Here is a 19943-nt window from a genome sequence, read left to right as displayed (position 1 = left end):
GCACTAAAACTATAAACAGATTAAAAACTCCTATCAGCAACATTTTCTTTCCTCCTCTGATTCTTTGGAATTCAAAGTTACTAATTATCTTTAATCAAATATTCTTGAGTCACATATATATAAAAAAGCAGATGCATATACGTAGTCCATTTAAAAATGTTGACAAAAAACCAAAGATCAAAAAAGCCTGAGATAAGGTGGCATAAAAAATTGAAAATATTTATTAGGACAGAAAAGGAAAATTTTACCATAATTACTATGATTGGAATTCTAAAGTAAATGAACCAACACTTCAACTGTGTTATAGCAGTGACTTGTCATTAAGGCCTTAGTTCAATAATGCATTCAATCGAAGCAGCTCTGGAAAGACGACGTCATAAAGTGTCTTAAAACACTACATATTAAGTCATCATTAACGTTCTGGATAAGGATAAAGATGGCAGAATTCTATAGTCTTACTACATCATACTAGTCTCATACATGTTACCTATCAAATTTTTAATTTTTAAGTTGGCTCACTTATCAATGTCAAATTCTATTTTATTGCACAATGTCCAGTTTGGCAATTTTCAACTACACTGTAAAACTAAACAAAAGCAAAAATCCTTAGCAAAAATGAATTTTTCTTTTTTCTTTTCAAGAAAAATAAAGTTGGGTGTAAGTAGTTCACAGAGTTCTGTTCAAACTTAGTCTAATAAAGGCACCTGTCAAAACATCTTCACCTTGAAAAAAATGTGAACACAAAAAAATTCACCATTTTTGTACTCCTCAATTCTTTCTGAAAAAGTTTATTAAAACTATTAAGGAAATAAAATATGGAAGGATTGAAGAAAATACTTGCCATAAAAAGAACAAACATTAACACTGGCTAATGCCACCAGGGAAGGGTATAGGTCATGCCTCACATACTGTCGATGGAAAGGACAGGAACCCCTTGGTGTTTGACAGTGTCTCACAACACCAAAAATGAAGACTAAGTCCCACGAGCTGTCCAGAGTCTGTGTGACAGCAGCGTATTCATCAGCACAAGCATCTTCCGCGTGTTGCAACCCTCCTGCTATCAGTCATCGATCAGATTCTGCAACTCTTAGGGGAAGAGCCAACTAATAAAATCTGAAACTGGGCATTGACATTAACAACAGTTTACTGATGCTTCCCTTGCAAATTTCACATTTTCCAATAATAAAAATTTGCATAGAAGTTGGCATTTGAAAGGTTAACGGTATGTTTTTACCTGACATCTTATAATTATAGTATTTTCATGAAAATAGTTGTCTAGTAACATAAATTGCTTCTGCGTCGGTTCCACAAACAAGGCAAGGACCCAAAACATCCAAACTGTTCACAGACAAAGTCCTATTGGGAAGCAAGCTTGTGATTTCAATACGGTCTTTTGCAGGATCAGTGCTGAGCCAGGAGCTTATGACAGACTGGTGAACATTAGCCTGGTTACTAATGCTGTGAAACAAAAAAATACTACTTCTTCCTCCTGGGAGAAAAGAAAAGGGGAAAAAAATCTTTGAAGATTAATTTTATACTAGTAAACATCTGAAATTCTACTGATATTTTAAAAAGGCAATGAGTCAAACTTGTTTAATTCTCAGAATAACAGACTGATAATTCCACTATTACATATCACCATTTTTGACTAAAGGCTTGTTCAGTGATATTAAACACTCAAATTTCCATGGGATAATATGGATATCAAATTTGAAGTGTTCAGGCAAAGCAGAAGATTCTGACCCTGTCTTTTTGTTCATTCTTTAATGGAATGTCTCAGAAGTGTAGCAAAATGGCCAGAAGACAAGCAGAATAAGTAAGGAAAAAAGAAACTAAAAATGTAGATAACACAGAAATATAAGCTCTTAGGCGATTAAAAATCAAGTGATCATGAGAATTTCTGCACACATTTCTAGGTGAATATTTCTAAAAATACATTTTATATTTCTAAAAATATAATCAACCTGCTTTAGATATCCTTTTATTCTTACCTTTTATTTTAGATGTTCTTAAAAGTAGAATTTTAGAACATTACCAGATTATATAAATTTTTATCTCTAACAGTGCTCTGCATTTAACAGAGAATTAAAGCAGAAGCAGTATGTTTCAGTTTAAGCTATTATTTACAATTTTCCTTCCTCTCAACTCTCTGCCAGAGCAAATAAGGACAGACTTCATTTATTCAATAAATGGTTGGGTGCCAACTATGTGCCAGGTTCTGTGATAAGTGCTGGGAATACAAGGGGAAGTCCCTGATGTCTGGAAGCTTAAAGACTAGTGGGTTTAAATCTCGTGGATTCTTGAAAGCCCAGCTCAACCGCCTTCTCTAAGAAGCCTTTGAAGACGACCCTAGTTCAGGCTCCTCTCTTCCTTCCTGGAATCCTCAGCACTTGTATGTACCACTAATTTACTACCTGGTAACATTTTGTTTATGATTTAACTGTCCACGCCCCTTCTCCATAACTAAATTAAGTATTATTTTAAGAGCAGGTGGGAGTCCATATTTACCTTTTCAAAGTGTCTAATACTATGCCTTATAATACTAGACGCAGAATATAGTAAATGGTTTTATTTCCAGTCTAACCAAGGTTCTTCAAACAGCAAAATTTCAAATGTAAGACAGTGGCGGTAGAGGAGGAAGCAAATAAAAAACAAGGATTTAGTTAATCCTTAGATAAAATTGTTAGTTTCTCCCTAAGTGAAGCTGGCAGAAACATGCTACATGCTCTACACGGTCCATACTTCTCCACAGTTTTCCTGGAGAAGTTCTAGATTTTTCCCTGAGTTTTCTGTTTATCTTTTACAGCTCCTCTATTTCACGTTACTCTTGAATATTGTTAGAACTGCTGTGCTAATCTCCTCCCTGGTCCCCTGCTTCCACTTTTACCGTGCCTCCCCATAGTCCATTTACCCCACAGCAGCCAGTGATCCTTTGGGAACATAAGGCAGATCACGCCACTCCCCTGGTCAAAATTCTCCAATGGTTTTCTGCCACACTTAGAATTAAGTCTGAAGTCCTCATCATGGTCTCCTGAGTCCTGTTCCTCAGCTCCCTACCTCCTACCACTCCCTGAGCCTGCTCATTACCTGCAGCCATGCTGGCCTCCTTGCCTTTCTCTGCCTGTCTCAGACCCGCAGTATTTGCGTTGCCTCTGCCGGGAAGGCTTTCACGGGACTCATACCTCCACTCCTCTCAGGTCTCTGCTCAAATGCTATCTCCACCAAGCAGCCCCTCCCCCCTTCATTCTTTATCCTCCTACTCTGTTCCTCAGTCACCGGGTATTGGCCCAGTTCTTTTCCTTTTCGCGCTCAGTCCCCTTTTCCACTTTTCTGTGCTTTACTGTAGGAACAAATTCCATTTCCAGCCTCCCTTGCCATCTGCCTTCCAGGTGGCCCCTGCCAACGGGAGGTACTACTGTGGGTGAGTGGAAGGCGGACGAGGGGCGAAGCTCCAGGTTTCTGGCAACCACATCACCGCAGTAACTCCAGCCCTGGCTGAGGTGGCACCTTTCCTGTTGATCCAGAACCTACTCTGACAGCACTTCCTACTGTGCAGCCGCAGAGATATGAACAGTTTTTGATTTCTGGGCATTACTTCTTCTTCTTCTTTGCTCTTCCAGCATCCCCCCTACGCCCGTTCATTCTTCTAGCCCTTCTACCACAGTGAAACCAATTCCTTCTAAATCTAGGGCAGTTTCTGTTTTTCTGATTGGACTTTCACTGAGACATTATCTACTTATTTACTGCCTGCTGGAATACGTGCTCTGAGTGTGTAGAGACTTTTTGTTCTGCTCATTGTGGTAGGCTCCAGCCCCAGAAGGGCGCCTAGCACATGGTGGGCATTTGATCCACATTTGCTGCATGAATGAACAAAAGAACTTTGGAACCACAGACAAACTCAAAAACAGGAAGCTTAGAAAATGCCAAAAACAAAAACACCCCTTGATTCTAAGTGTAGTTTCTGGCCGACCTTTATTACCTCTGTCTCTAATCAGGAGACAGGGCCTTCTAGTCTGAAGAAAACCCTATACCTTAATACATAAAAGATCAGCTTTTGTCTTGCCACTCACCCTCGGCAATGTAATAGAAAAGAGCTGTCAACACCTGTCCTACAGCAGAGGGCCCACGACAATGCGCTCCCAACAAGCCCCTGGCTGTGTGAAGTCAGCCAGCGCACAGCATTTCCAGTCATTAGCAGTACAGCAGTAAGAGGCTGACAGATTTCAAGCCCTATGATACTAGAATTGACCCTAAAACAGGACAATGGAAACCTTGTGCCATTCCTTAATGTTAAAAATCTGAGGGGCTGGCCCCATGGCCAAGTGGTTAAGTTCACACGCTCCACTTTGGTGGCCCATCGTTTCACTAGTTCGGATCCTGGGCACAGACATGGCACCGCTCATCAGGCCACACTGAGGTGGTGTCCCACATGCCAGAACTAGAAGGACCCACAACTAAAAATACACAACTATGTACTGGGGGGCTTTGGGGAGAAAAAGGAAAAAAAAAATCTGAGAATCTCTACTTTGGTATTTGAACGTATTATAAAGTTACACATAAGAATCTTTATTAAAACTTTTACCTTCGTGAAAGAGTGATGACTTTTCAGGTGCGTCTGTGGAGGCGTCCCAGTGCCAGAGGGACCCATCTTCAGAACAAGTAAAGAGGTGATCTGGATTGGATGGGTGGAAGTGAACTTCCCACACTGCAAGAGAAGAACCAAGACGCTCATTCCTGTGTAGAGGAGTCGAACAAACATGAAAACTCTGTCTCTAGGCGTCATCTTCCATTAACCTCCACCACACACCTTCAAACCGCAAGTCCGTGATAAAATCAAAGACTTGAGAATTAAAGAAAAAACATAATATTAACTCTCCAAAAGGCTGTAACATGAAATAAGATAAAGAAAGCAAGTAGGAGCTGGCGCGGTGGCACAGTGGTTAGGTTTGTGTGCTCCGCTTTGGCAGCCTGGGGTTTATGGGTTCAGATCCTGGGCATGGACCTAGTACCACTTGTTAGGCCATGCTGTGGCGGCATCCCACATAACATGGAGGGAGGTTGGCATGGATGTTAGCTCAGTGACAATCTTCCTCAAGTAAAAAGAGCAAGACTGGGAAGAAATGGTAGCTCAGGGCCACTCTTCCTCACCAAAACGAAGAAAAGAAAGACGCCAAGTAAATCTACTTGTGTATTGGGCCAGCAAATGAATGAAAATAAATGCTGATGTTTGATCTATCTCATTTGTTTTTGGTGAGGACGACTGGCCCTGAGCTAACATCTGTTGCCAATCTTCCCCCTTCTGCTTGAGGAAGATTGTTGCTGAGCTAACATCTGTTGCCAATCTTCCCCCTTCTGCTTGAGGAAGACTGTCGCTGAGCTAACATCTGTATCAATCTTCCTTTATTTTGTACGTGGGACACCGCCACAACATGGCTTGATGGGCGGTGTGTAGGTCCACACCCAGGATCTGAACTGGTGAACCCTGGGCTGCTGAAGCAGAGCGTATGAACTTAATCAGTACCTGACCAGGCCGGCCCCCTATTACATTTTTTTCTTTTTACGGAAAAGCATAACAATGGGGTAATTCTGAAAAGAAAAAAATTGGTAAGTTCTCTTATTTTCAAATCCTGTGTCATTACTGAATGAAGGTCATATTATTGAAAAGACAGAGACCATAAAAGTAATATACAAATGAATTTCTAAGAGGCAGAGTCCAACTTGGGCTCATGCCAGGACTCCAGATACTTCTGGTCTATGTCACAGAAATAGCAACTAGCTCCGAGCAAAGCAAAACCTGGCAATGCTCCAAGAACCTGGATCCAGTTTCAGATGGAAGGCTTTTAAGAAGCAAATTTGGGATTGAGGACCCCTCAAGCTCTAAACTTGAAGGGAACTCTGTGTGTCATTAGACATCTGGGAGCCAATGACTGGCCAGGCCGCCTTAGGAAGTTATCTGCAGCATGCAGACAAAACAGGCAGTCTGGGAACAAGGGTTCTGAGGTTCTGGGTGACCTTAAAGAGGCAGCAGAGAAAGTGCCTGGGGTCCAGCATAAAAAGCACAAGGCACATGTTTGCAAGCTGGCAATTTTCATTCTGACAGTTACCACAACTGAACATCGTGCCACAAAACACTAAAAGGTCACCTTCCACAGGAGGAGAGGAATGTATTCTGGGTGAGTCCCTGTATAAAGTACATTCACACTGTTTCATTAAAACAAAGTGAAACAGAACAGCCCGGAGAGCACAAGCAGACTGCCCAAATCTAGCTTCTTAAGTATTTATTTCCAAATTAGAAAACAAACCTCTATAAAACATCTTTCTTTTTTTTGTTTTGTTTCAACACTTTTTTTCTTTTAAGATTGGCACCTGGGCTAACAGCTGTTGCCCATCTTCCCCTTTTTTTTTTTAAGATTGGCACCTGGGCTAACAGCTGTTGCCCATCTTCCCCTTTTTTTTTTTAAGGATTGGCACCTGGGCTAACAGCTGTTGCCAATCTTTTTTTTTTTTTTTTTTCCAGCTTTATTTCCCATCTCCCCCCCACCCCCCAACCCCGGTACATAGTTGTATATCTTAGTCGCAGGTCCTTCTAGTTGTGGGATGTGGGACGCTGCCTCAACATGGCCTGACAAGCGGTGCCATGTCCGCACCCAGGATCTGAACCCTGGGCCACTGCAGCGGAGTGCGCGAACTTAACCACTCGGCCACAGAGCCGGCCCCCAAAACATCTTTCATTTCTAGCCAAAAGTCAAGATGAATTCAAAATAATACATTACAATCCATGACATCTGTGTGTATTGCTTAACAACACAGGCTGGCAGTTAAAAAGGGGGTGGTGAGAAGAGTCTCCAAGTCTGGAATTCTACTGCCGCTGGGTGCCCAACGTCAGGCTCTAGGAGGGCATACTCCATTCCTTTTTCTTCTCTTTTTTCTGGGCATAGCTATAACTGGAAGAGGCAAAACCAAATTCTATCCTTTTATTTGTTTCTTAACATATAATCTTAAAAGTCATTTGTCTTTCCAAGGTAATAATGTGAAATTTACTTAAACTGAGGAGTTGCAATACAAGTATAATGTTTGTTCTTTTGTACTTTTATTCAAGCAGGGTTCAATACGAACTTATCTTAAGTCAGAATTTAAAACTATAATCTACTTTGGCAATGATATCAAAGACAGCAGTGATAAAATGAAAAATTTTGGCCAAAAAATGCCCACCAAAACCAAAAGACAGACATAAAAAACAACAAAACAAGAGCCTGTATCTATTCTTGTTAAAAGAAAAAAAAAGGTACAATAACAAATTGAGGAACACAGATTGGTAAATATTAAAAACAACAGCCTGCATTTACACAGGAAAAGGCATTTTCACGTACTGAGTATGGCCATATAAACTGGTACTGTTTTTATGTAGAACAATTTGACAAGTATCACAGCTTTAAAATTATGCAAACATTTCAGCTCATCAATTCTTCTAAAACATTATCCTAAGAAAATTAAGTGTATAAAAATGAACATATAAGGATAATCACTGTGGTTTTTAATAATGAAACATGTTAAAGAACTTAAATGTCAAAAAGGGGTTACTTATTTATTACAAATTTATACAATTCAGCCAAAAGCTGATGTAAAATGATCCATATGTATCGTAATGGAAAGCTGCTTACAATAATCATATAACTAACCAACACACACTTATATATGTCCCCGATACTTACTTTCAGCTTCATGGGCCTTCAGCAGAGACACGGGCATAGTACCTTGTCTAACGTCCCAAATACTCAACATTCCATCCTGGCCCCCAGTAGCTACAACGTGCTGCTGGTTGGGATGTCGATCAACACAGTGGAGTGGTACTCGGTCACCAGTCCTTTTATGGAAAACACAGTGACATCAAACGTGTTGTACAGTATAATTTAGCTTTCCATAATCCAAGAAACATGTTTCATTCTAGTAACTAAATGATAACTTTGTGGCTGGAGCTAATGGCTAAACTTAAATCATGTCAAAAATTGACTACATCAAACATATTTTTAAATATTACAATTTGGGAGGGAATTAAAGGCAAAAGTTATTCATCCTCTCTTCAATTTGGAGACAGGGAGCAAGATAATTTGTAAGATGTGCAAAGCACATTTCCATTTCTTGGCTTTTTAAAAACATTACATGTCAGCAAAACAGCATATTCTTTACTTCCAATTTAATGCTTAGTTTATACAATTATTTTTTCAGTTTGACACATTCTATTTTCTTCTTAGAGAAGGTTGCACACATAGAATGGGGATTTCTGCTCATAAAAAATATCTTGAATTGTATTTTTCTCCCAATCGCCTCTAGAGTATATTATACCCACTATTGACAGAATCATCTGATGGCAAAAGTTAGTTCCCTGCTGAATAATATAAACTTCAAAGAGATGGAGGCTCTGAATCAATACAACAAATATTTACTAAATGCAGCATGGTAGTATCAAGCCCATCAAATCATACTTGCTTTATCAAACTTAATCAGGGATCACTCTCTTAAAATGCAATTACAATACAACATGGTTTAAAGTCAGTTGCTATAGACAATTGAACAAATTAATTTTGCATTACACCACTAAAATTACAAATCAAAACTCACAGTGATAAAATCTGAGAGGGCTCATTTCCTTGTTGTCTGAAATCCCATATTTTTAACTGTCCAATTGAATTAACTGTAAGAATCTCTGGAGTTCGAAGGAAGGTCACAGCATGGAGCGTGCTGCTATCTGCATTGTCTACAAATCAAGAAAACAGCAGTGCGTGTTAATGGGCCGCCCTTTCCATGAAAATCTCAAGTCACATTCCTTCTATTGATTGAAATATTACAAATGAAATTTTAAACAAGTCACAGCTTAATTTCTACAGAAAAATGCACAGCAATATAGTTGTTAAAATGGACTCTCCCTTGATAGAAAAACAGTATCACTCACAGGACGTCTGAACTGCTTTCCAAATAGAGGGCTGAGTTTTCACATATTTCTCTGTTTCCACTTAAGGTTACCTTCACGCTTTGAGACAGCTACTCAAACTCGTCTATATCCAATTTTATGTTCCACCATCCCTGAACCCAGAAACTCCACTCTACTGGGCCAAACCCCAGTGCTTCCTCCACAGTTCACTCTGCCCTTGCAGTATTCTGCTGACTCATCTCAAATCTACCACCTTTACTCTCATTAATTCTCTCCTCCTCCACGAAGTCCTTCCTGATTGCTATAATGGTCCTTTTCTTTTTTCCTAGAGTGTTTAGAGCGTATACCTCGTAACTTAGCATATACTTAGGGACTTTTGTTTTGTGACACCCCTCCAAACTGCCACCAGGCGATGGTCCTTAACAATTAAACAAGTGGTGTCCCTCAGAACTAAAAATCATAATAAACAACACAAAACACTGATTTATGGGCTCAATCCATAGAGGTTCTGATTTAGGAGGTCCAGGGTGGTGGACTGTTAAAAATTTCCCCAGGCTTGGGGCTGGCCCAGCGGCACAGCGGTTAAGTGTGCAGGTTCCACTTCGGCGGCCCGGGGTTTGCTGATTTGGATCCTGGGTGCGGACATGGCACCACTTGGCAAGCCACGCTGTGGGAGGCATCCCACGTATAAAGGAAGATGGGCATGGATGTGAGCACAGGGCCAGGCTTCCACCGCAAAAGGAGAAGGATTGGCAGCAGATGTTAGCTCTGGGCTAATCTTCCTCAAACGGCACTTTTTGTCATTCTCTAAATGGCCTTACTCTGCCTCCACGCTATTCCCTTTGTCTTGTGTGCCATCTTTTAGTATTACTTATGGTCCAAAACGTAGATTAAATTAATTGTCATCTGTCCCTCAATTCTTTTTTTTTTTTTAAAGATTTTATTTTTTCCTTTTTCTCCCCAAAGCCCCCCAATACATAGTTGTATATTCTTCGTTGTGGGTCCCTCTAGTTGTGGCATGTGGGACGCTGCCTCAGCATGGCTGGATGAGCAGTGCCATGTCCGCACCCAGGATTCGAACCAACGAAACACTGGGCCGCCTGCAGGCGAACTTAACCACTCGGCCACAGGGCCAGCCCCTGTCCCTCAATTCTTTATTCAACAATTGCCTCCAGTCAAAAAAAAAAGTTTCTCTCTCCTCTGCAGCCACTTATTCACACAGGCCTTATCAGCATGCCGTCGTGATACAGGGATCCTGCTCTGTGTATTTTTATATCCCTCAAACACCTAGCATTGTGTTTACAGAGCACATGGCAGGTGTTCAGTTACTATATGACAGACGAAAGAAATATAACAGTTTCTCTCACCTATGGTTCTCACAGCTTCCTTGTGATCAGCTCTGAAGAGATTTATCCGACCATCTTCTCCAACTGTGACGATTTCTGGGTTGCTGCACACAACACCCGTGCACGGTGCACTGCGACAGGAAAGGCTGCCCGGGCTTGTGTGGTAGTGAGCTGCTGTCCACTGCTGGCCGACTGAAAGAGTCTAAGTGTCAGAAAGCAGCACGTGATTAATCAAAACAAAGCTCTAAAAAGTAGCACTTTTCCCCAACTAGAGTATTTTTAAATTCTGTCTCACACCCTTCTAGAAAAAGAACAACTCTCTTTTTCGTTTGTAATTCCAAGTCATTAAGTCTAGAACTACTCCCCTCAAAGCTCTGCATACACTGGATCACGATTCAAAAGGAATGCTGCTCAATAAAGTTCCACATTTACATCAAACCAAAGAAATGGGTTTTAGGCCTCAGGGAGTTATTTGTTCAAAAGTAACTCTAAATTCTTAAGGGAATTAGCCTACATCTAAAAAATAAATCTCTACACTTTCTAAAAGACTCCTTTAAGAAAAACACTTAACAAGACCTGGGTCTTATATTTACTCTGCACGCCTATTCGCAAGGAGACCTTTATTAATCCCAAAGTCTAAATAAGCACTCTCTTCCAGCAACTTAAAAGTGTTACCACAAGCGGGGCTATTTTAAAGAACTGCCCTCTCCACTATGCTTTGAAGGTCAGCACTCGTGGGCTTTTGCACATAAGAAAGGCATTGAAAAAATGGCCAAGTCTTCATACAGTATATCCTCTCTTCTAATTAAAACCCAGGTTCTATCCACAGACACAAAGAAGCTGTTTATATTCTCTCTCATGATACCTGAGCTAGAAGGTGCTCTTCCTTTTTTCGAAAGAATAGAATAGAAACTTAAAAGAGAGAATTACAGGAAAATCGCTTGCCAGAATACCGTCTTACTAGATCTAAACTAACAGAATTTATTTAAGAGATACCCAATTTCAATAAAAGCTCACACAAACACGGTTCTTGAATTAATGTATTAAACGATGGGTAATATTTTCCCCCATCATGTTTTGAGACTACAAAACTTTTTATTTGTGTCATTATTAAGTACAGTTTTCTTTAAGCCTTCCTAAAAATAATTAAAATACAAATTCAGTTTTCAAACAAAAGTTCTTTACCTGGTTATTTGGATGGTGAAGGAAAAGTGTTACAGATCCTGTTGATGAAGCAGCTACAATCCTTTCCTGGTCAAAGAACTAAATAGAAAATTCCCACTTGTTATAGATTCAGAAACAGTAGCAGGGAGAAAACCCATTTGTTTAATTCAATTAGCAGCAGAACGATTTTAAAATGCAAAGAGCCTATAAATAAAATCGGATGATAGATCTGAAAGTCAAAACTTATATACAAATAAAAGCATTTTCGTAAAGAATAAATAATTTTTTCCCTAAATTCATTCACCTATAATTGACTTAATTTTGGACCACTACCATAAAGGTTTAGAAAAGTATCATTCTAAAGTTAGGCAGCTTTCTACAGAATAAAATGCACGGAGTTTGAAGCTATATGGACCAGGATTTAAAAATTTAATTCCATTCTCAATACTTACTGCTAACTTTGAGACTGCGGCCTAGTTAAGTTCTCTAAGCCTTGGCAAACCTTTAAAATGAGAGAACTAATCCCTACTTAGGGAGTTGTTATAAGAATTCAAAAAGCAAAACCGTGTAAACTGCCTTGTACAGCATTTCTCACATAGTACATGCTCAAGAGATCTTAATCTGTTTCCTTATTGATAAAACAGAGATAACAATACTTGATTCATAAGGATGTGATGAGAATCAAATTAACTTATGTAAAGCTCTCTAACTTATGTAAAGCTCCCCAAATAGTGCTTGGCACATAGCAGACAATCAATTAATTAAAAAACAACAACAAAAACCAGGATTAAAAGACTAGGATTAAATCTACATCCTCTTCCCCAGTCCTGATTCTGCCATGATGTTGGCAAACTATAACCAACAGAGATCTCAGTTTTCCTGTAAACCCAGGGTGAGTCTAGACAGCCTTTATGATTCTTTGCATCCTTTAAGATATTACTTTCAGTTTTTAAAAACTTAGCTTTTGGATATTACGCAGACTTACCTGTAAGTCCATCACATCACCATGGTGTTTGATATCGCACAATAACTGATGGTCTCCTTCAAACCCTCCATCAGAATCCAAGTTCCCAAAATCTCCAATAGACCACAGTGAAACACGATTTTCCTGCAAAGCAGAAAGTTTTATCTTGAGCTGAAATATACGTTAACCTCTCGGAAATCACAATTTGTATTGCCTTCAAGCCTTGCTTTAAAAGCATCTCAGACAAAAGATACGGTGCCTTCAAAACACAAAACTGGAGGCTTAGGCACACCGTCGATGGCTCGGCGGTACCGGGCAACCGAGACAGGGACTCGAGGGGCAGAAAAGAGCGAGAGGAGCTGGAAGGCGAGGGAGCTGGCGCGCTGATTCCAGGAGACCGGGAGGAGGAGGCAGGGGCTCCCCGGCCCGGGAGCGGGGGTACCTCATTGTCCCAAGAGCCCGTAGCGAAGGTCTCCGCAGTCTGCAGGCTCCCCGCAGGCACCGGCCGCCAGCGGGTTTTGCTGATTTTCTGAGACACAAACTTGGCGTAGATTTCCTCCATGCCGAGAGCAACGCGAGCAGGTACCGCAACCAGCACGGCGCGCGCCTCGCAGCCCCGCTCCTTCCCGTGGAGCCCGGATTGGCCCGGACCTGACGAGGCGGACGGTGGCCGCGGAGAGCCAATTCTCCTCCGTCGGCAGTGCGGGCGCTACCAGCCCCCAAACGCGAGGAATTGGGATGCCCTTCTTCACCGCGGTGGCCCTGACCAAAGGCAAGAGTGTGAGGGCCTTGTGCTGTAGGATCTGCTCCTAATGCGCAAAATCAGTATAGCAACACTGAGACAATGCATTTTTGCAATAAATGTGCAATGTAAAACAAGTTTAAAAGCAAAAATAAAACAATGCAAGAGAAGCCACCTAGTAGCCACACCTAAGCATTGTTTTGCATTTCACTGAGCATAGAAAAGATTCGAAATCCTTAAATTCTCAAGGAAGTATGTCCATTAACGCACCAACTTATATTCTAAACCTCTCCCTCTTTGTCCCTCAAACAAATCCTTTGCTTCAAAGTTGTTAATACACTGTCAGAGCCTGGAGTTGGAATTCTCAAGACTCCAGTTCTAGCGTTTTTTTTTTTGTTTTTTGGTGGCTTTTTTTTGGTGAGGAAGACTGGCCCCGAGCTAACATCTCTTGCCAATCTTCCACTTTTTGCTTGAGGAAGATTGTTGCTGAGCTAACATCCATGTCAATCTTCCTTTATTTTGTATGTGGGACTCTGCCACAGCATGGCTTGATGAGTGATGTGTATGTCCTCGCCTGGGATCTGAACCCATGAACTCCAGTCCACTGAAGCAGAGAGTGCAAACTTAACCACTAGCCACCAGGCAGCCCCTCCAGTTCAAATTTGGACTCCCATTGCCTAGTTGTGAAACCTTCCACAATTTATTTATGTATATAATTAAGAATGAGTTTGATATGTAACATGGATAGCCTAGGAAGCAGAGCTCCAGGTTCCTTCTTCTCTGCTTTCTGTTACCCCTATAACATCCTTTTATTCCTCTCTCCTTCTCAGAATCCTGCCCATCCTTCAAAGACCAGTTCCTTCTGGTATCTTTTCCTGATTACTCCAGCCCATGACAATCTAAATAAACATAGCACTTGATACCTAGACCACTAATAGCGTTATATATTTTGCCTTCTGTCGCTAGTTTTCTTTGGATGCTGATCTCCCTAATTAGAATGTAAATCCTATTGCATACAAGAATTATGACATTCATCTTTTTCAAAAACCTCCTTTACACTATATTCATAACTGTATTGGTCGTTTCTTTAAAAGAGGCCATGATGTTTTGTTGTTGTTGTTCTTTTTATCTGACATTGGTAGTTTTATTTCACAACCACAGCTTGTGGAAGCACCACATGTAAATGTAATCCGTCTAAGTCAGTTTTAGAGAGTTACCTTACTGAGGACTTACTGGTTTTGTTCTGTTTTTGTTTTTAACTGAAAGACCATCAGGACACGGCAGAGAGATGAAATGGAAAACTATGAGAGTCTCAAAATGACAATTTTGTTCCCAATATTGAAATAAAGAACGCTGTTTTCCCACAAAGTCAGAAAGTGGGGTGGCGGGCGGCACCAAGAATCTGGGCTGGGATTGGGGACACGTGGAGGTCAGGAAAGCAATCCTGGACCATGACTCGGCAACTACTTGGAGGAGTGAGCAGCCTGCGTTTTAACCAAGACCAAAGGTGTTTTTCCTGTGCCATGGAAACAGGGGCGCGCATCTACAGCGTGGAGCCATTGATGGAGAAAGGACATCTGGGCCATGAGCAGGTGGACAGCATGGGCCTGGTTGAAATGCTGCACCGCTCCAACCTGCTGGCCCTGATGGGCGGGGGTAGCAGCCCCAAGTTCTTAGAGATCTCAGTGCTGATCTGGGACAATGCCCGGAAGCCAAGGACTCCCAGGAAGAGCTGGTGCTGGAGTTCACCCTCACCAAGTCGGTGGTGGCTGTGCGCATGCGCCATGACAAAAATCACGCTCCATCTCTTTGTACTCCTCCTCCGACAAGACCCAAAAGCTGTTTGAATTTGACACCTGGGACAACCCCAGGGGGCTCTGTGACCTCTGCCCCAGCCTGGAGAAACAACAGCTAGTGTTCCTAGGGCACAAGTGCGAGAGTCTGCAACTTGTGGACCTGGCGAGTACGAAGCCCGGAACTTCATTTTCTCCATTAACCATCCCTGAACTAGCCAGGCACCGCAGTGGCCTCCGCCTTCCATAAGGGCACCCTTATTCGCCTTTCTGACCCGCAGTCCAAGGAGAAACTGGGTGGAGCTGCGCAGAGGCACTAACCCTGCCATCCTCTATCGTGTTAACTTCAGCAGTGACGACTCTGCTTTCAAAGATACCCGCCTCAACTGCCGCTCCGCCCACCTGTGTAGATAAGTCTTTCCTCCTGATGGAAACTGCAACAGAGAGGCTTTCGATGTGTATCTTGACATCTGCGATAAGGATGACTTTTAAGGACCCTGTGGCTTGTGATAGGAACCTGCAGTGGCAGGATTATGAAGCCTTGAGGGTGGGAGTGGGGAAGACGGGGGTCCTGTGGTAGCCACCAGCCAGCAGGCATTAATGGAGCAAGTGCCCGCTTTATACTCAGCAGAGGAATGTCTAAACAGCTCACGTCCCCCAAGCACTTCTTGATGACTGTGTGCCTGTAGGGCCAGGCCAGGGACCCTGGGAGGCAGCAGACCCCCTAAGCTCCCAGCCTGGAGAAGACTGCTAGGGACCCAGAGGGAGTGCTCTAATCCAACCTGTAAGGTTTAAAAAAACTTCACAGGAAAAAAAAAAGAACACTGTGTTGAGTGTGGTTTCGTTTATGGTCACAAAATCCAGAAATAGGTAATGTATATTTCGGATTAGAAGTAGGCTGAGTATTTGACAAAATCTGGTGAGAACTAGCATTTGAAAAATGCTGCTGACGCAGTAGCACAGATGTCTTGGCATAGCTTTGTTTCCTTCCTTAAAAGTTTATTGGACTAAATGATGACTGGATTCTGACGGTCTCAGTTCTGATTAGGAGTCAGCAAGTTCGATGCGACAGGCAATGCTCCCTGTCAGCTTCTCGCTCATTGTCTTGCACAGCTAATAGCAATAAAGCTGGTGTCCAATCTAACGGTGGAATTTGTGATGCTTAATTAGCTGAAAACGCACACTTGTGCTGGGAGAATAACACATTCGCCATACGATACTGTGGTATTTTTAACCAACTGCATTGTTCTGAGCAGCATTCCCCACGCTCCACCCTACCTCCATTTCATGGTATTCTTCCATTCTATGCATTTGAGCTTTAGAGTTGAGAACAAACCAGGGTCCCAAGGTATCTGCTAACCTAACACTGATGGACTTGTCACAAAGCCAGAGGCTAGAGTACTCGGGTTAGAGAGGGTTCTATTAAGATTAACCAGGTTCCACCATAGGGAGCTCAAACGGTAACCGACCTATGTATTAGTCAACTGGGTTGGGTGAGGCAGGACGGAGGAAGCCCACCGTCTAACAATCTGGACAGCTATAGGAGCAGACCCGCGGCTCGCAACAGCTGACACGACGCCACTGCGGAGCCACCGGCAGCGGCGGAACCAGATCGGCCCCGCCATCCTGCCGCCTCGCTCGGTGATCGGAGCCGCAGCCAGGCACGCGACGCACCACGCTTGGGCCCACCCTGCCTGGCCGCAGGGAGAACCCGGCAAGGAGGCGGAGGCGGTGCGCAGCCCGAAGCCCTTAAAGGGGTACGCAGCGACGGCGGTGCTGACTCAGCCCGGCCTCCCGGCCGGTCCCCAAGCAACCGCAGCGGCCACTGGCGCGGGCGGCGCGGCACGAGGCCACCCCCGCCTCTCGCCCCACCCGGCCGCGCCCGAGTCCGCGCGGCGTCACAGAGCGCATGCGCGCCGCAGGGGATGCCGGGAGCGCGCAGTGGCGGCAGAGGCAGCGGCGGCGACGGCAATCACAGCGGCGGCTACAGCGGGGACGCGAGCAGGGCGGTGACCGTGTGGGAGGTGTTCTCACTCTTGGGGAAGCTGTTGGGCACCGTCGCCGCGCTGAAGGTAGTCCTGTACCTGCTCCGGGTGTGCTTAGCGATGGCCTGGAAATCCGGCGGCGCCAGCCACTCGGAGCTAATCCACAACCTCCGCAGTAAGTGCCACCCCCGCCCGGTGTGGGGCAGCTGGGGCAGGCCGGGCCTTGACCGGGTCCCCCCGGGACGTCCGGAACGTTCTGTCTACCCCGTCCGTGCCTGCTGGAGGGCCTCGGCGGAGGGTTGCACCAGCCGTCCGGAGCGGCATGCGCGTGCCATCGCCTCCCCCGGGACCTGTCACTCATCGGCAACGTGGTTGCGAAGCGGGGAGAAAGGGCCGGGGCCGTTGCTGGTGGGGCAGGGGCCAGCGTCTCCCCGCGGGCCGGGGGGGAGGGGGCGCGGCACAGGTGGTGGGGCTGTCACTCGAGTCAGCCGCCTGCTTGTCCGGGTCCGCCGGGCGAGGGGCGTGCCCTCGGCGTGGGGAGATGCTGGCCGGACCTCCTAGAGACAGGGCTGGAACCGAGGGGACCCCACCCTGGCCCCCCGCTTCTTCTCACCTTCCTCCTGCTTCAAAATCGGCCTCATTGCGAGCTTTCTCTCCTATCCTGCCTCCCCCGCCCTCCCTTTTTTCCTCTGGAGGGAGATGCCACCGTCTGATACAGGCGAGGGGAGGAGAGGAGGATGAGGGTATTGTCATTGCGGATGCTGGGAGAATTTTCTGGGGCGGCTGTCCAGTGGAAAGCTTCGTGGGGGGCGGAGGAAGAAATAATCAGGAGATGCTATTCCTGAGAGACTTGTCTTTGAGGAGCCATTAGAGCTCCCGGGATCCAGTAAACGATTGTGTGTATGGAATGTTCTAACTTTTTTCGGGGCTACTATGTGCTTTAAAAGCCTTGAATGGAAGTTTCTTTATACCATTCTCTTTAGTTATTGTTTTCCTTCCTCTGATGATAATTTTAGGATGGGATGAATGCTGTGTCACTTTCTTTTTTTAAATTGAAATATAGTGTCGCCGACTGGTCAGGAGACCAGAAGAACCGCAGTCCACAGTACTCTCACTCTGCTCAGAATTGATAGCACTCTCTTTGCCACCAGCTTGCGAATTAATCATATCCTACCACGTGGTATTTTTAATTGTCATATGTTGTTTAGCTTTTCATGTGTTTGTTATGTTTCCTAAATAGATTTGTAACCTCCTCGGGGGCTGGGACTTTTTTTTTTTAAATGTCTTTGAATCCTGTCAAAGAACCTAATACTCCTTTCGTTTTTCTTTAATGCCAATTAAATGTGCATTATATGCTTGAATGTGCTAGGAATACCAAGATGAGTGAGAGAAATCAATAGCACTGTCTGGCACATGGTTAATACGTAATATTAGTCATTTGACTTTTTTTCCTTTACAATATTTAAAATTTGGAAATTGTGTCCTTACTGTTTAGTAATGAAGAATATTTAGATTTCAGAATTCTGTCGAGCATTGCCACTTTATGGAAGGATATTTGATTGGAAGTGGACGTTTATATACTGAGGCAGTATTATGAAATGTGATTTAGTTTCCCATGGATTGCATGTAAGCTCAATATGTTGTAAATATTTTAACAAAATTTCTTAATTTAATGCCGTTTATTGCAGTGTACATACCTGAAACATTCTATACACGAATTGTGATTAAGTAATTTTCCACCAGTAGGTTATGGCAGTAGCCACTTGGCTGTGGCAGAAATCTGTAATCAGTCAGGCTCTTAGTCTCTTTTTTGGACCAAATTTGTAGTAAGCCAAGACTATATCTTTTCCCAGTGGTTTTATTATCTTTAAATCACTTTTTTTTTTCCTTAAGCTTTGTTTTTTGAAGAAGATTAGCCCTGAGCTAACTACTGCCAGGCCTCCTCTTTTTTGCTGAGGAAGCCTGGCCCTGAGCTAACATCCGTGCCCATCTTCCTCTCCTTTTTTTTTTTTTTTTTAAAGATTTTATTATTTCCTTTTTCTCCCCAAAGCCCCCTGGTACATAGTTGTATATTCTTCGTTGTGGGTTCTTCTAGTTGTGGTATGTGGGACCTGCCTCAGCGTGGTCTGATGAGCAGTGCCATATCCGCACCCAGGATTCGAACCCACGAAACACTGGGCCGCCTGCTGCGGAGCGCGCGAACTTAACCACTCGGCCACGGGGCCAGCCCCTCTTCCTCTACTTTTTTATATGGGGACGCTTACCACAGCATGGCTTGCCAAGCGATGCCATGTCCGCACCCGGGATCCAAACTGGTGAACCCCGGGCCGCCGAGAAGTGGAACTTGCGAGCTTAACCGCTGCACCACTGGGCCAGCCCCTTATTATCCTTGTAATGTATTGGATTATCATTCTTAGCTGAAATTTCTCAGGATATTTTTTTCTATCAGAAAATTTAATAAATATTTAATACACATTGATATTGCAAATATTTAGTTTTATCTATGACTGGTAAGAGGAAATTAGAATGCTCAAATTGTATAGCCTTTTTTGTAACACTTGTGTGACTTTAATTTCACCTTCTTGCTGAATTAATTCTAGCTAATAGATTTTATTTCCATTTATTAGTTTATTATAAAAGTAATATTTGCTCATGTGAAATTTCAATTGGCATAAAATTTGAAAATTTCTCCCTCTAATTATTCCACTATTCTGTATTCTTCCTAACGTAAAGGCTTCTAATTGAATCTTTAGGGAAAAATTAAAAAGAGATATGTTGATGTTGAAGTGAAAAGGGATCTGCAAACTGGAAGAGGAAGCAAATTGCAGTTTTAATGTTTTGTTTTTTTTAAAATAAATGAAGTTCAGGATTGGTTTAGTTTTAATCTTATAATCATTTTATGGAAAGTTTCTACTGAGTTTTTCTTTTATAAAACATCATAGTAAAAATATGATTGTGTATGATTTCATAGTTGATATATCATTTATAGGGTATTTTAGAGTCTAATGGTACATCTTGTA

The 19943-nt window shown here is 43.1% G+C and overlaps 2 protein-coding genes and 1 pseudogene across 9 annotated transcripts in view; 2 read left to right on the top strand and 1 right to left on the bottom strand.

Annotated features, from left to right (window-relative positions):
- Positions 1-193: 193 nt before the first annotated feature.
- NUP43 (nucleoporin 43) lies at positions 194-16774 on the bottom strand. Its single transcript, XM_008516660.2, has 9 exons — positions 16408-16774; positions 12846-13212; positions 12425-12547; positions 11461-11538; positions 10297-10477; positions 8620-8755; positions 7713-7864; positions 4583-4705; positions 194-1489 (listed from the first exon to the last, which is right to left on the bottom strand). The coding sequence occupies exons 2-9, from the start codon at positions 12963-12965 to the stop codon at positions 1260-1262; spliced, it is 1143 nt and encodes a 380-aa protein (XP_008514882.1). The 5' UTR covers positions 12966-13212; positions 16408-16774; the 3' UTR covers positions 194-1259.
- Positions 14512-15352, top strand: LOC103548740 (WD repeat domain phosphoinositide-interacting protein 4 pseudogene; annotated as a pseudogene).
- Positions 16695-19943, top strand: part of PCMT1 (protein-L-isoaspartate (D-aspartate) O-methyltransferase) — a 53129-nt gene continuing 49880 nt past the window's right edge. For all 8 annotated transcript variants that reach the window (XR_011535508.1, XR_011535507.1, XR_011535509.1 and 5 more), the window contains exon 1: positions 16695-17098. Coding sequence is in view for 4 of the 8 variants with exons in the window: in XM_070602943.1 (XP_070459044.1) it covers positions 16864-17098 (235 nt within the window). In the remaining 4 variants the exon portion in view is untranslated. The remainder of the gene's footprint in view (positions 17099-19943) is intronic.

Source organism: Equus przewalskii, chromosome 32, assembly GCF_037783145.1.
Source record: "Equus przewalskii isolate Varuska chromosome 32, EquPr2, whole genome shotgun sequence".
Lineage (NCBI taxonomy): Eukaryota > Metazoa > Chordata > Mammalia > Perissodactyla > Equidae > Equus > Equus przewalskii.
The sequence above is the reverse complement of the archived record's forward strand: the minus strand, read 5'-3'. Positions and strand labels throughout refer to the sequence as shown.

Coding starts and splice junctions, on each gene's coding strand:
- NUP43 (XM_008516660.2), bottom strand. CDS start 12,965: ATGGAGGAAATCTACGCCAAGTTTGTGTCTCAGAAAATCAGCAAAACC. Junction 7,865..8,619: donor CCCTCTCAGATTTTATCACT/GTGAGTTTTGAT, acceptor TTTCCATAAAAG/GACTGGTGACCGAGTACCAC. Junction 4,706..7,712: donor GAAGGCCCATGAAGCTGAAA/GTAAGTATCGGG, acceptor CTTCTCTTGCAG/TGTGGGAAGTTCACTTCCAC.